At 29.3% G+C, this 16,247-nt stretch overlaps 2 protein-coding genes across 3 annotated transcripts; one reads left to right on the top strand and one right to left on the bottom strand.

Moving 5' to 3' along the window:
• The first annotated feature begins 635 nt into the window (after positions 1–635).
• Positions 636–15,280, top strand: LOC108768087 (uncharacterized). 2 transcript variants are annotated; one of them, XM_018518360.1, is made up of 15 exons: positions 636–834; positions 2,120–2,298; positions 4,073–4,255; positions 4,359–4,572; positions 4,814–5,031; positions 5,122–5,307; positions 5,568–5,718; positions 6,300–6,503; positions 10,544–10,608; positions 11,908–12,090; positions 12,315–12,528; positions 12,784–12,998; positions 13,871–14,065; positions 14,845–14,983; positions 15,066–15,280. In XM_018518360.1, the coding sequence occupies exons 1-15, from the start codon at positions 819–821 to the stop codon at positions 15,218–15,220; spliced, it is 2,517 nt and encodes an 838-aa protein (XP_018373862.1). In that variant the 5' UTR covers positions 636–818; the 3' UTR covers positions 15,221–15,280. The 2 variants fall into 2 exon arrangements, with proteins under 2 accessions (XP_018373862.1, XP_018373863.1); XM_018518361.1 differs by having other exon boundaries at positions 6,300–6,506; positions 10,556–10,608.
• A 214-nt stretch (positions 15,281–15,494) lies between these two features.
• Positions 15,495–16,226, bottom strand: ox (ubiquinol-cytochrome C reductase complex subunit oxen). Its single transcript, XM_018518264.1, has 2 exons — positions 15,924–16,226; positions 15,495–15,619 (listed from the first exon to the last, which is right to left on the bottom strand). Exons 1-2 carry the CDS (start codon positions 16,062–16,064, stop codon positions 15,581–15,583), a joined length of 180 nt encoding a protein of 59 aa, XP_018373766.1. The 5' UTR covers positions 16,065–16,226; the 3' UTR covers positions 15,495–15,580.
• Positions 16,227–16,247: the final 21 nt, after the last annotated feature.

Genomic DNA, 16,247 nt, shown 5'->3' with positions numbered 1-16,247 from the left:
TGTAAATAATTTTTAATTCCTTTACATTGATATTATATCTTTTTGTACACAAAAATTATCTGAGTGGAATTTAAAAGATAAACTCGGTTACTCTCAGCTTGATTATGATTGCATTCCCATGGTTACAACAGGTTATTATTATTCGTATATTTATAAACCTATTACTTAATTTTTTATTGTTATTTATTGTTTTCAAAAATCTCAGATTCTACAATAAAAAATATATGTATATATTGTATATACATATTATCATAAACTTCTACGGAATTATGTAAAAATGAGAAAAGGATCTCGCGATAAAGGAAATTTCAGATTCTACAATTACACATGTAACTAAAAATAAACTGGTAAAATGGAAATTTCCTTTATCGCGAGATCCTTTTCTCATTTTTACACGATTCCGTAGAAGTTTATGATAATATATATACATATATATATATATATATATATGTATATGTGCATATGCTAGTGTTATCAATAAATGTTAACAATACATTTTAACACGTGTATAAGAGAATCGTTCGCTCCTGAGTCATGTTCACTGTTTCCTCCTCCTGTTGATGCGATTTCCCCGCACGTCTCTCTGCGCTCGCGTATTATTACGTGTTACCACTACTCTTTCTCGCGAATGGGCTCTATAATCCATTGGATCGTCAGATGCTGACCGGTTTCGATCTGTACACTGGTCACATCGCAACCGGTCTGCTCACCGGGCGCATTATAAAGTAAAATCACGAAAATCACGTACGTTAATTCGTAAAGTTCTATCCGCAGAAGCTACAAGTCCTAACGCAAGATTGCGTAGTCATTTACTGATCATGTGGTTCCAATTGAGTGAGTAATATATCTTCTTTTTCATATTATATTAGTAGATTTTAGAAATCTATTCTTTCCAATTTTTTTTCTGAAATTATTAAATGATAACAGAAATGTAATAATAAAGACCTATCTTGCTATTTATAATTGGACAATATTTATCCAAATGCAGTATTTCAACTAATTGAAATAATTACACTGTTCAAATTTATCGGATTCAAAAATTAAAAAATCCCTACATTCCGCGCGCGATTAAAAAATATAAAGTTTTTAAATAAGTTATGAAATTATTTTAATATGCTGTTAAAAAAATCCACATTAAAAAATTAAGTTCTCTCAGACGAAATTTTGCAGAAAAATGTGGAAGCTAAATGTAAAAGTAAAAGTACAATGAGTCCGAAGGCCGACATTAAAATTCTTGAAATTCTTTTTTTATATAGACTACAAAAAATTGAAGGTTTTGTTTGTATAGATGAGGTTGCTGACCGCGAAAAATGCGGTTTCCGTTCGGATAAGCATTAATGTGGTCACTATTATCGATTCATATCTAGGAGTGTATGTTGAAATTATGAATTCTATAAAACAAGAATTATATGTACAATACGTTTGAAACTACAAATTTATTATTAGGCACATAATGGTATAAAATTCTTAGAAACAAATATAATATTCCTTTAAACATTGACAAGAGAATCATTAATGAAGAGGAATAACGTCACTGAATAATAAAGTAATTTAACATCAAAGAAACTTACAATTAGATCCAGCAAAAACTTAAGGATATTTAATATCCATTTTTTAAATAGTGGAAATTTAACACAAATTTTACATGTTTTTCTATTATTACGTCTGAGTATCTATGTAAAGTTTGAGCATAATTCTTTTATTGGTTTAAAAGTTATTTAATTTTATTGTTTGTCTCGATAATAAATATTTGTGTAAAAGTTTAATTTAAATTTAGTGAAATTGTTATCATCACCCTCAAAATGTAACTGCGTTATCATAAATGTTACTTAAAAGTAAACATAATGTTGTTATCCACTCGTTATCGAAAAAAATAACTTGTAACGATAACGATGTTACGAGTAATGTGTTACTTGCTAATCCTGCATATATATACATATATATAATATATAAAAATTTTTTATTTTTTAGAATATTTAATAAAAACACGATAAATTATTCTGTTAAGCAAAGATTGATTTTAAATTGAACAGATAATTTATAGATAAAAAAATCGGTTATTAACGATAAGATCCTCTCTTCAGGATGTAAATTATAAATAAAAAAATCTTATTTACAGGTTATTTATTGTGCTTCTTAATTGCGGTGGATTTTATAAAGGAAGATATCTGCGCAGTGGCACAAAATCCTGCTCAAACAAACATTTCTTCACAAATTAATCCTCAAGTTGAAGATGATGAAGATTTTGTGCCCTATCAGGGTGAACGCTTCACTGTATTCGATTGGATGTTATTTAGGGTACTTTTCATAGAATGCCCCTTATCAGTCATGATTACGTCATATATATCCGATCTTATATATCTAAAAAATAAAAATTAATTATTATCTAATCAAATTAATCCTTAATGGAATTCTAAAATCATCTGTTTTACCGATTCACTATAATGCCCAATTTCTTTACTTCTAGATAACTTTATCTAAGAGATGTCTCCCAGAATGGAGATATCTCCTGGATAAGGTTATCCGCAACTTATCTGGAAGTGAAGAAATTGGGCATAAGACTTATACACATACCACGTGTTATCGATACATCACTATATACGTATTATACTATACTATATCAATACTGCATGCACATATGTATACGTAAAATATCGTAAAACGATATTGTTAAGATTAAATGTCTAAAGTTTAATTGTATTAATGTTACTTTGACTTTAAACGAAACTTAAAACTCTATTTCTCTCTTTTGAGAGAGAGAGAGAGAGAGAGAGAGAGAGAGATCGAGTTTTAAGCCTCGCTTAAATTAAGTTAAAGTAATGTTGATGTAAACGGGCTTAAGAGTTTAATTCTAAGAACTCTACGTTGTTTTTTGTGTAATCTAGTTTAGTCTGTAGTTAATTGTAGCCTTCAATTTCGTAAGTACAGATTGCGAAGTTTTTATATCAAGTAAATGTATAATACTTGTCACAACTTAACAACTCGATAAGTCATATTGGACTGAAAAATGGTAAAGATCTCGATTTCAAAATTTTTTTCGTTCTCGGCATAAATTTCACATTAATACAGACTACTATTAATGCGTATATTTTAATTCTGGAAAAAAATTTAAATCTGTAATAGTAATATATGTGGGTATATGTGATATCATTCTACAAAAATTGCGTGTTTAATCGGCAAAACAGATAACGCGTAAGGATACCTTTAAAGGGATCCTAAAGATCAGTCTGATTAGATTGTAAATTGCACTTACACAGAGACAATTTACGTGTTATTGATACATCATTATACATACTACTACATCAATATCTCAGGCACATGCACGTATATACATAAATTTTCGTATAACAATAATGTTTTAATTAGACGTCTAAGTCTAATTTTAAGAATTCTATATTGTTTCTTCGTGCAAAACTACTAGTACATAGATTACTATTTCGTAAGTACAGATTGCACAACTTTTATATGAAGCAAATCACGACGTGACAGCTCTGAAACGCTATATTGGACTAAGAAATGATAAAGAAGAAATGATCTCAATTTCGAAATTTTTCGTTCTCAACATAAGCTCCACCTCACAGACATGTATTAATGCGTATACTTTATTCCTGGAAAAGGATTTTCGAATCAGTAAAAGAGAAAAAAGGTAATTGTTATACAAAAATTACATGGTTTAGTCAGTAATACAGACGACTTTAGGATCCCCTTAAATATGTCTTTTCAATATGGTATACCCAATTTTCCATTGTTTTTTTTATCGTTTTTATAACTATTTTATTAATAAAGATACAGGCATTTGCTTGACATCGTTATGTTATTCCTTAATGTTTGGCTTTTCGATTGAAAAAAATTATTTATATATTCATTTTTATGAAAATTATAAACAATCGAATTTGGTTAGATATGTCATACTCAAGTCCGTTGCTTAAATGTTAAATATGTAAAACAAGTTTTTCAGATATGTAAGTTTTTCAGAGCCGTTTTAAACTGCTTTTAAATGCTCTAATTTTATGTAATTAAATTTATTAATTAAACTATTAATGTCGACGCTCTAATTTTATTATTTCTTCAGAGTTTAAGCAAGACAAATAGAGGAAATATATTATTGTCGCCAATATCCATAAAATTAGCATTAGTGCTCCTTTATGAGGGAGCTCAAGATCAAACCGCACATGAACTTGCCGGAGCCATGCAACTTCCAGCCAGTCCACCGGCCATTCGAGAGAAGTTTAATAATATTGTGAAATCTTTGCAGGTAAATCATATATTAATAAACAAATCAAAATTAATATTTTTTTTAAATTATAATATTTTTGCGTATATAATTCATAAATTTATAAAGAGATATTCATTTACAGGCCCCGTCTTCTGCGTACACTTTAAATTTAGGTTCACGAATTTATATCGATGATAATATATTAACCAGACAACGTTACGCAGCGACGATAAAAACATTTTATAATACTGATGTGATCAATGCCAATTTGTCTAACACGCACGCAATTGCGACTAAAGTTAATTCTTGGGTCAATAATATTACGAATGGATATATTGAAAAGATGATAGACGATGGTAAGTTTGCTTGGTTGCAACTATTTTGATTTATTATCGAATTTAATGTTTTGTGTTTCAAACTCGTTGTCCATAAAATTATATATATATATCTATATATAATACAAACATATAAAATAATATATTATAATAACTCATAAAATATCTTGCATCCCTTGACAAAAGTAGAGGGCTTTAATTGTTATAAGTTTTAATTGTTAAATTTAAACAATGTTTATTTATTATTTATTTTTTGTTTTAGAAAAAGGTCTAGAGGACTCAGTGATGCTGATTGTAAATGGATTATTTTTCAAAGGAGCCTGGCGCCGCAAATACTTCGCTCCCGAGAATAGTCGAGTTTCCAAATTTTACGTAAATGCTAACGAGAGCATAAACGTGCCGTATATGCACACTATAAGTCGATTTTATTACGTCGAATCGTCCAGGCTCGATGCAAAGATTCTGCGAATTCCATACGACGTACGTAACAGCCTCAGATTTATTACCTGAGTAAAATATTTCCAATCACATTATTGCTACGCAGAAATTACAAAATGTAAAATCTTTTAGGGCTTAAAATTTGCTATGTATATTATACTACCGCACACGCTAACAGGTGTGGATTACATTGTCAATGAGATTAATTCGTTTACATTGGCGAGAGATGTATGGGCCATGCAGGAATTGCCTCTTGATGTTTGGATTCCGAAGTTCAAGTTTGAGTTTACGAGCCATCTGGAAAATACTTTGCGTGAAGTAATTTTATTTCATACATTTCTATAAACATTATGAATAAAAAGTTTTATATAAAACTATTTATTACAAAAAAATTATTTATGCGATAATTTTAATAAGGACTTAATGAATCCAGCGAAATTATAACTAAAAAGTCAGAATTACGGTTTCTGCTACGTATAAAATTTGTACCTTTTTAATGATTTTTTTCAAAATGAATTCAAATTAAAAATAATTATCGTATTGATGTGGATGTAATATGTTAATTTTTTTTATAATAGCTTGGTATCCGCGATATCTTCGACGATACTGCGCTGCTGACGGGTATAGCAAAAACGAGACGGGCTTCCAGACGTTTGCGGGTGTCCGATGTAGTACATAAGACTGGAATAGAGATGAATGAAAATGGAACGACTGCTTACGCTGCAACAGGTATGTATATGCCTCTTAATAAATTACATGTATAAATATAAATAATTAATTAAGTGTAAGGAAAGATGTGAAGTAGGTAACGAGAAATATGTATACATATATAATGTGTTGTACAGATAGGGACAGCTAGGAATGTCTTAACATGCTTTCTCATCCCTTCTCATTCCTTCTGATGCTTTCTTTTCTCTTTTTCTCATGCGTTCTCGGACGTATGCAACTTCATTAAATAATTCCTGTCCCCGTCTGTACGTACAGGGTAACTTCGTACTTTTTAAGTATTTTAAATATTTAATATTCTCTCAAATATTTTTAAATATTTTTCAAATTACTTAATTATTTTTTTGTTCTTCTGTTTTACTATAAATAATTACATTAGTAATTTATTCGATAAAAGAAATATTAAATAAGTTATAATATATTAATTTTATTGCAAAAATATCCTAATATATAATATAATAATTTCTTTAGTTATTTTTATTGTAGATTGTTCAGGAGTAGAGAGAAAATGTTATTAAAAAATTTAATCTGTGTTTCTCTTTCTTTTACGATTTTTGCTTTCACATTTCTTCTTCTTAATACAGAAGTACAGATTGGAAATAAAATAGAAGAAGGAACGTTCCATGCTAATCGTCCGTTCGTGTTTTACATTGAGGATGAGACCACCGGCACTGTCCTTTATGTAGGCAAAATTCAGAATCCCTTGAATACATCTGGGACTACTGGGAAAACGCAACAGGAATTTCCATCGCGATTTAACCCGGATACAGCCACCGTAACTCCTAATTCCGGTAAACTACCGTAATGCTATTTAGTTATTAAAAAAATTATATCTCTGCGCTGTAATGGTAATGGGCAGAATATTACTTTGGTGCAATTCTACTCCGAGATTAATACATTGATCTTTTAACTATATTAAATAAGATAAAACTAAGAATACATATGTGTATATTGAGTTTCTTCTTCTAACATTAACGGCGGGTTTACTAAGTTATACGCAGGATATTTTTCTCCAAATTCCGAGATTATATATCTTAAAACACTTAAAAAAAAAATAGGATTAGTTTTTTTCAGATAGAAGATTCTTTCCTATATATACTTTTCTTTCTGTATTAATGGTTGTTGAAGCTCGGAGCTCGAAATTTGAGATAAAGTATCCTGTACACATAGAATGTATTTTAAATTTAGAAGGAAATGTTGGTTAGAATATAATTAACATATACCATTAACATGCATGCTGCTCTATATTAGTATTATAATAGATGACAGCATTTTAATAGATTTATTAAAATCCTAATGCAAGCGGTTTTCGGCTTAATTAAGTATTCTATTTTTTTTTTATTTATATATTGAATTATTTACACAGACAATGGTTTTTTTTCGATTTTTAACAAAATAAGAACAAGGAAAAATTTCTTTTAGAATACATTAATGCAATACTTTGAATATAATATCGTTATAAAAAGTCTTATTACAATATTAAACATGCGTTGTTTTAGACAAATTGTTATGGAAAGTATATTATAATCTTGTATTATTATATTAAAATTGTATCCGGAACAAATGTTAAATTTGTATTAAAAAGGATGTAAAGTTTTAGCTGTTTTTCAAAATAAAAAAGTTCCGAAATGTGTAAATTATATATCGTATACTAAAAAGCTATAATATTTCGCTTATCTTGAAGAAACATCGGAAATATAGGAGAAATTGCAAGGGAATGCAACCAAGTGTTTCCTTTCAATTTTAACAAGCTTTGGATATTACAATATAGATAAAAATAAGAGACACAATTTTTTTATATTGTGTTTAATCGCACGTTAAGAGGGCAAGGCTTTTCTTAAAACAAAAAATTAGTTTCTTTCTTCTTGAGGGAATGTATAAAAAAAAAGGTTTAAACATGGAATGGTTTCAAAAGTACTTTATAACAAAGATAAATACTTTTTAATTTTTTAAATAAACGTATAAATAAATTTAAAAGATTTTAAAAAAATTATTATTATAAAATATTCTTGAAACCATTTTTTTTCAATATTTATTCAAAACGTTTTTTATATCTTTAGGTAATATTCATAAAGAAAGAAACTGATTTACCTCCTTAATATGCAAATGGGCACTTACAAAAAGAATATAACGTGTCTTTTATTTTTTAACGTATCCAAATTTATTAATTGGAAGGGGATACTTGATTATGTTCCTTTATAAGAATTTTGAAGGCAATTTCTCCCATGTTCCCAATATTTCCCCAAGATAAGCAATACATCACTCGACTTAAATAGCTTTTTAACCCTCTAGAGATGATCTCGTCTTGTTATTAAAAACTGTTAATGGCTTTTACTAAAAAATGTAAATGAAAAATTCATCAATAGTTACGCATACGTTGTATAGTCTTTCTGATGAGTAAAGTACTATACATTTATGCATTTTAATGTTCAATGCTATACATTTTTATCTTCAGTTCTTAAATATAATGTGTACAGATCCAGAACTTTTTTCAAATTTAATTTTAAAGTAAACGTTGCAAATTTTCAATGTTCATCCCTAAAGGATTTAATTTGTATAATTTGTATAACATCTCGGAATTTTTTCATTTTAGTAAATAAAGTCAAAATTTCCTCCTTCATTAATTCATTTATATTCGACATTTAATAGCAAATATCGAATAAAATAATATTAGATAAAGACGTAGATAGCGTTAACTTTAGCAAATATTAATATATAATACCAAAGGAATGAAAAAGATTATTTATGTTAAATGAATTTATTAGACATAATGTAACAAGCCTTGCAAACGTGTATTTATTCTGAATTTGAACACACTTTAGATAATTTTATAATTTTTTAATAATTAATTATGCGCACAGATAGAAAAAGTATTTCTTTTATTTTTATTTATACGATCAATATTAAATAAAATATTATAATATTCCTATATTAATTTTATCTTATTCGTTTATTATTATGTTAAAAAATTATATTTTGTGATTTACCGAATCTGAGATATTCAATTAATCAATTATTAATAAAACTAATTACTAATTTTTCAAGGAATGATCGATTACTTTTTTCTGGTTTTTCCTTCGTTGCTTAAATGTAAATTATCGTCATGCATGATTGTATATAGTACTTGTGAATTGTAACAACTATTGACGTCATTGCTAATCATATTCCGTTTCCTCTACATCCGTATCATTAATTATTATGGTTCTATGAATTGTTTGCTTTTATTTCGAGGGTTATACCTTTATCGCAACATAATCGCAAAAGTTGGAAACGAATTTTAGTGGGACATTCCAGTGACGCTCATGGACGAAAATAGTGAACGGAATTTCCAACGCAATACCTATCATTTTTACGAGCTTCTTTCCAGTTTTAGCCGGATATATTTTATTTCATTTATTCTTTTTATTGTCTTTTTATTCACAATATCATTTTCATTAGCTAAAAAGAGCTGGATCGGGAAGAGATAATTCTATTATTTTTGTTTTATTCTCCAATTCGTTTTGTTTTTTCTGATCGTATCATCATCACAAGTTACGCGAATTTATCTCGCATACCTATATTCTTGTGCACAAGCGATATATGATGAATAATTTGTTGGCACGTCGGAACATAATAATGTTTACATGATGATGAAAAGATAATATGCAGCAGAATCTAGGCGTAAAGTGGGGATGACTTGTCGGAAATCTGGCTTTTACTATTAACACTCATCAACAGTCATATTTCCGTTATGTTCATGTTTATCTGCTCGCTGGAGAGCCACGTACGCAAAATACATTTAGACATGCCAGTTACGTACGTAATGTCTTTACTGCTGTTGTGGATCTCCTGGTGTCTCCTCGCAGGTAGCATTTGCAAAGAATAAAAAAAGATGAGTTTTAGATATCTTTTAGAAGTCTTTAAGTGTTAGGGAACATCTTCTTTGAATTTACAATTAGACATTCTTTAAGCATTTATATTGCCTGGTGTTTCACAGTGATATTTATGTAATCATTGAAAGATTTACCTTGTAGATTATCGAAATAATTCAATATTCGAAATAATGTAATTCAATTTTCGAATCTTTACTCCAATTTCTCATATATTATCAACTTCGGAATTTCAAATCTTGCTTATTTTTGTTCTACTGGGAGTTTTCGTTCGTACGTAATAGGATAAATATTCAATATTGTAATCTCAAACTTTGTCTGTGCTTCATCGTAAATCAAAATTGATTGTAAGTATCAGGCTGCATTTTCTGTGATTACATCATCGCTTGCAAGGTGATACTCGTTAAAGTCACTTGGCGTCCCTCAAGATTAGTTTTCCGCGTTATCGTCCTTTACTATCTTCGCCGTTTGTTCGGATGCAAATGGAATTCCTACTAAATCGCTTTTAGCTCGAGACAGGAGTAAGACAAGGAAATTCTTCTCGATATGCCAAGACATGTAACGATCATTAGTCACTCCATATTTGTCTTTTCAATAGTTGTTCCGAAGTCGTTTTCTATGCTCAGAATTTTATATGCGCGACTAATTGGCATACGAGATTGATTACATCGAGAGCTTTCCAGTAGAGGCACAAATTGACACAAGAGTCATTTTATCTTTGCTTTTTACTGATTATCGAACAAGGATGACTCTTGTCTCAATTTGTGTCTTTCGTTGGAAAGCTCCCATTACATATATGCATGATATCTGCCTGATTAAACATAATTAGTAAATTGTATTCAAATATATCATTGAACGCGATAAGAAATGTAGTGCGTCTAGAACAATGGCTATAAATGCATATGTATGATCTTATTCTTGCAATATGAAATCACACATTGTATTAATGTCATTTCCAACCGTTGTTCCAGCTGTACTCAGTACTGAGGATCGATACTCTTTTTTCAACATCGATCTCCTGCAGGTGAGAAAGGCATTTTTAGTAAAATGCAAACGATGGGAAAGATGGAAGATGTATATACTTTACATTATTGTCGGAACAAATTAATGAATTTAAAAGAAATTGATACATATAGAAGAGTGTGGACAAAAATATTATAAATTTTGAATTTTTTAAATTAGAAATTAATTCCTTACTTTAAAGGCTTTTTATTTTTGGACGTCTAATAAAAAAAGTTATTTTTAGTTAATCTATTTGAAGATTATGTCCTGGATAACATTTGTCAAGATCAAGGCTTTGGCGACGCCACCCAAGGTCTGATAAGATCTGTAAATAGATCTTTTTATACCTTACAACTCTCTTTTATCTAAAACATTTCTTTCAAAAATATCATCCTTCTGAGTAAATTCGAGGTGCCGACCTTTTTTTAACATGTATATTGTATATACACACACATATATATATATATATATATATATATTTGTATATGTACAATAAATTTACAAAAGTCTATGAAAGTCTGTCGCACATGGTTTAAAAAAAAATTCTCAAAGGTACTATTCTTTATTAAATAAATTTCCAAAAATAAAAAGCCCTTTAAGGGGATCCTAAAGTAAAACCTGAATTCCGATGAAATCGCTGTTTTATCAATAAAATGCGACACATCTCTGTACAGAGTTGGGAAGTAACTAGTTACTTGTAACTAATAGTTACAGTTTATTGAGAGTTTATTGAGAATTACTTTTTTTTAGTCTTAACTTAATTTTGTTCCTTTTTCCAGCTGTAACTGTAACTTAATTTACATCACTTAAGTTGTATTACTTTTAGTAACTAGTAATTATTTTGAGCTACTCTTACAATTATATACTTTATACATTTTAAACTTATTAATTTAATGTAATTGGTTAAAATCTGAATACGCTACTGTCGCTATTGGTTGTATAGAAAACAAAGGCAGGGTTCAGAAAAAAGTAATGTAATTTGGCTTATTGTTAAAATGTCTACTGATTCTCAGCGTAACTTCCAAGCTGTAGACACGTATATATTAATGCGTGGGTATATTTTAATTCTGAAGACGGATTTCCAAATCTGTAAAAGTAATATAATGCGATATCGTTCTATGAAAATTATTACGTACAATTAATAAAATAGACGACTTTAGGATCCCTTTAAATTCTTTACATTTCTATATTTCGATCTCTCATTCACATTTTGTATTTTAACTTCTAGAATAAAAGATAATTTTCTTGTCAAATTAAGATATACATATATATATAAAAAATAGTTCTTATGTTCATGAAAATTTCATGATGATAACCGCAGAGAGTAAACGAGAATGTGGAGGGTAATCTGATACTGTCTCCTGCTAGTGCGAAAATCGCCCTTACGAGTCTAGTGGAAGGCACGGGTGGTCGAACACGTCACGAGCTTCTTGCAGCTTTGAGATTGCCAGCAGAAGAATATATTATCAGGAGAATAGCGAGTCGCTCTCTTATACCTCTAAAAGTATATTAGATATACCTTTATTTAAACTTTATTCAAACATCGATAATTGAAATCGGTAATTTCGATAGTATAAATTAAGTGATTATTTATTCATGGCAACAGAATAAATCAATTTTGAATTTGCATAGACAATTTATCAAAATTATACCGATCGGTGCGTCTTTTCTTTCCGTCAAAAATTTGTCTGACTTTTCTCTTCACGTTATTTTCACATAATTTTTCAGAGTCAACAAAATGGCACGGAAATCGATGTAGCAACTCGCTTGTGGATCAATCCGGCTCTTGCGGCATCTACTAATTATATGACCGCCTTAAATACTTATTATGGAACTGATATCCAACAGCTGAATTTCGGGAATACAAACGATGCGGCCAATATCATCAATTCCTGGGTTCGCGAGAACACGCGGAATAATATCAAGACGATCATTCAGCCTGGTATTTAACTTAAGTTCTATTAAATATAAGGTAAATGCTCACTTTAGGGGATGCTCCTCCGATGACGTTGACCTTGACATATGTTGTCAAAGTCATGATCTTTGTAAGTGAACATTTACCGAATATGGCAGAAGACTTCCTCCTCCTCCCAAACCAGTAATTCGAGCTTACGAATTTGTTCTGAAGGAACGTTTTCTTCAATTTTGAAGCTAATAATTCTTTCAGTTTAATTGCATTTTATCAACGTTGTTCCAGGCACTCTTAGCGCCGATACTCAGATGGTGTTAACTTCGTCTTTGTACTTCAAAGGACGATGGTTGAAATCCTTCGATAAGGGTGTTACGCGTGTACGGTGCTTCTATGTTCCTCAGAGTGGCTGCCAAGATATTCTTATGATGGAGAACTCTTCGAAGTATCGATATGGCAATATAGCTTCTCTTGACGCTGATGTGGTAGAAATCCCGTACTCGGTAAGATTCTTAATCATCTATAAGTTAACATGAATGCTTCGACGTCTATAAAGAATTCACGCAATGTATAGTATGTCAACCCTTATACACTAGTTGCATACCTCGAGCAACACTACATATAATTATTATTTAGGCAACTTTTGGCTTTTAAACTATAGTAATCCGATAATTAGTTTTTTAATATTTTCGTTAAAAAAAATTAATCATTCTACTTGAAAATGTTGTATTCCTAATTGCAAATTTGACTCAACAGTGAGTAAAAAAATCCTAAACTTTATTTCTATTCGTTTCCCGAGAAATGAGAATTTGAACAAGAAAGAAAATGAATTCGGTTTATGAATCGTTTAGACTTTTAGAGCAAGTTAAATAGATTTTTATAGGATTTTTTAGGTCTTGTTTTTGTAATGATATATTTGAGTAATAATTGTATTGATCTCATATTCATTTTGAACAGTTAACTTTTTAATAAATATACGTTTTTTTAATTTTTGATGTATACTTTTGAATGCATTTATGTATGCAGCATATCTTTTTTTACCTTTGTAAAGTCTTATTTTATAGGATTTGTTTATACATATAGTTGCCGTTAATTCATTTTGTGATAATGTTTTATACGAAAATTATTGCAGATAAATCATCGTCAAAGTAATATGTTATTTTTGTTTAAAGAAATAGAAATAAAAATTAATTAATTTTACACAATATTCTAAGAAATAAAGCGTAAAATTTATTTTTATTTGTTATAGAGAAAATTTTATTTCCTTTAAATCTTTTTGAATAAAAATGTTAAAATAAATATGTCAGAAATTTAATATTTAAATTTTTATTTTTAAGAATAAAATCATGTGAAACTCATAAAATTAATATTTCAGAATGGCAGGACGTCTATGCTAATATTCCTTCCGTCTCATAAAGAGAGCGATCCGAACCTTCAAATTCTGTTCAAAGATCTGTCGTATGTACCGATGAAAACGCTGCTCACTAGTCTCAACGAAACTGAACTGATACTTGCCATTCCGAAATTTAGTATCGATAGTAAACTAGATTTGCGTTCACCCTTAATGCGCGTAAGTATTAATTTATATACGTTTAATTATATTTAATATACATAACACAAGACTACTAGACAGGGTGTCCCATCACTGACGATAAATATTTTAAAGATGTATTCTTTGTAACATTTTAAGATGAAAAGTTTAAATACCAAAACGTCGAGCTAGAATTGTAAAAGGAACACTCAGCTTTTTTTACTACATGTCATTACTACACATTTAAAAAATTTTTATACATTGGATTTCCCTGTTATCTAGATAGTTCTAAATAAGGCCGAAACATTCGATGAACTTGTAATGGTTTGTAGATAATATTATACATTATAAAAATTTGCACTCCAAGTACTCTCATTTATCTCTATGTTCTTCTTACTTTTATATTTCACATTATCAATACTAATAATTTGTTAACATATATCGTTTATGCCTACAATATGATTAAAAAATTATTTTGTTCAATGTTTATAAAAAAAGTAAAAATATAAGAAAAAAAGCATTTTTATCTCTTTATAATCAATTATTATATCAAAATTACATTTTAAAATTAATATTGCAAAATTTTAATGATTGAAAACAAACATTTTCTGGAAAACTTTATCTTTTGAGTTGTGTCATAGTAATGAGTGATACAATTTAAACAATTTTTATATATTTTTTATAATCGCATTGCAATTATAGTTCTTATTAATATAATTGATTTTGCAGTTAATACTATTTCTTATTATTATAAATATCATTGACAGCATTATGTATCAAAAGAGTTGAATAAAACCAAGAAATGTGATCTGTTTCAGATGGGTATACAAGACATTTTTAGTTCTGCAGCAAATTTTACTGGAATCGTGTTTAACAAATACTTGCAATTAGCAAATATCATTCAAAATGCTAAGATAGAAGTGGACGAAGAAGGAACCGTTGCTGCTGCAGTGACAGGTAATTATCAGTAATTAATTTATGACTCCTTTCAATAAATTGTAACTTACAAATTGCTGTGCTAATGCTCATTAAATTGCAGAACTTGCAGTTGTACCGCTCATGGCTAACATGGATCAAACTTTCATAGCAAATAGACCATTTATGTTTACCATCGTTGATCTGGTAACAAGTGAGACTCTTTTCGCCGGTCGTTTCATGGGTCCTAATGCAGACAACTCCAGAGGCACTATTTAAAAAAAAGCTCAATATTCATCTACAATCAGTTTTGTACTTAAAAAGTGCTTAAAATATAAAAGACTTACATATAATGATGCTGCTTATAACAAAAATGACGTTTCTGTTACATCTATAGAATAATTGTTTATTCCTTTCTATACGATACATATAAATGATAAATTGAAATAAATATATATGTATATCGACTCGTATCTTATAATATATATATTGTATATCACAATAATATATGAAATAAAAATATATTTAATTGAATAAATTTGCCAGCGTCAATTCATGTAATTTGTTATTTATTTACATATCGAGAGGTAGAATACATCTATTAGATCTCTAACACATATTGTTCCTAAAATTTCCCATTTAATTTTCGTACTTGTGCTTGATGTCCTTCCATTGTTTCTGAAAGAAACAGATCTGTTATGCAATCAGTGTCGTATTTCTTTCAGATGTCAAAATGTAAATCAAAATGTGTCATTTCCAACACCATATGTTGACTCATAAATTAAAATAAATGACGTAAGTTTATTTAGTATCTTCAATATTTTATTTTGCGAAATATCATTATATGTCACGATGAATATTTTTTTCTGTGACATAACCTCACTTTATAACCCGCATCAGAGAATTCGATATACGAGTATCTAATAAAGCTGTGACGTCGAATTAAACGTAAAAACAATAGGAAGTACAGATGGACACTTACTCCTCTGTTAACAGTGTCAAAAATCTTCTCGGAGACCATATCGAATCCTCTTTCAAATACGAAGGCGGAGACTAAAACGGCAACCGTAAATGTGGATGTCCGTCTGAGAACGAGATTGTACACTGTGCTACTGAATCCCATTTTTATATTTTAATTTCTGCTGTTTGCAGAGTCCTCGTTTAAGAAAAATGTGAGGCAATTGGAGCAGAAAGCTGATGTGCAATGTCGGAGTAATTTTTTACAATTATGAACCTTACAAACAACAGACCATCCTGCAGACTGCAGACAGACACTGCAAAACTGCAAACCACAAGGCACAAGCTA

Source organism: Trachymyrmex cornetzi, unplaced genomic scaffold, assembly GCF_001594075.2.
Source record: "Trachymyrmex cornetzi isolate Tcor2-1 unplaced genomic scaffold, Tcor1.1 scaffold748, whole genome shotgun sequence".
NCBI classification, from domain to species: Eukaryota; Metazoa; Arthropoda; class Insecta; order Hymenoptera; family Formicidae; genus Trachymyrmex; species Trachymyrmex cornetzi.
The sequence above is the reverse complement of the archived record's forward strand: the minus strand, read 5'-3'. Positions and strand labels throughout refer to the sequence as shown.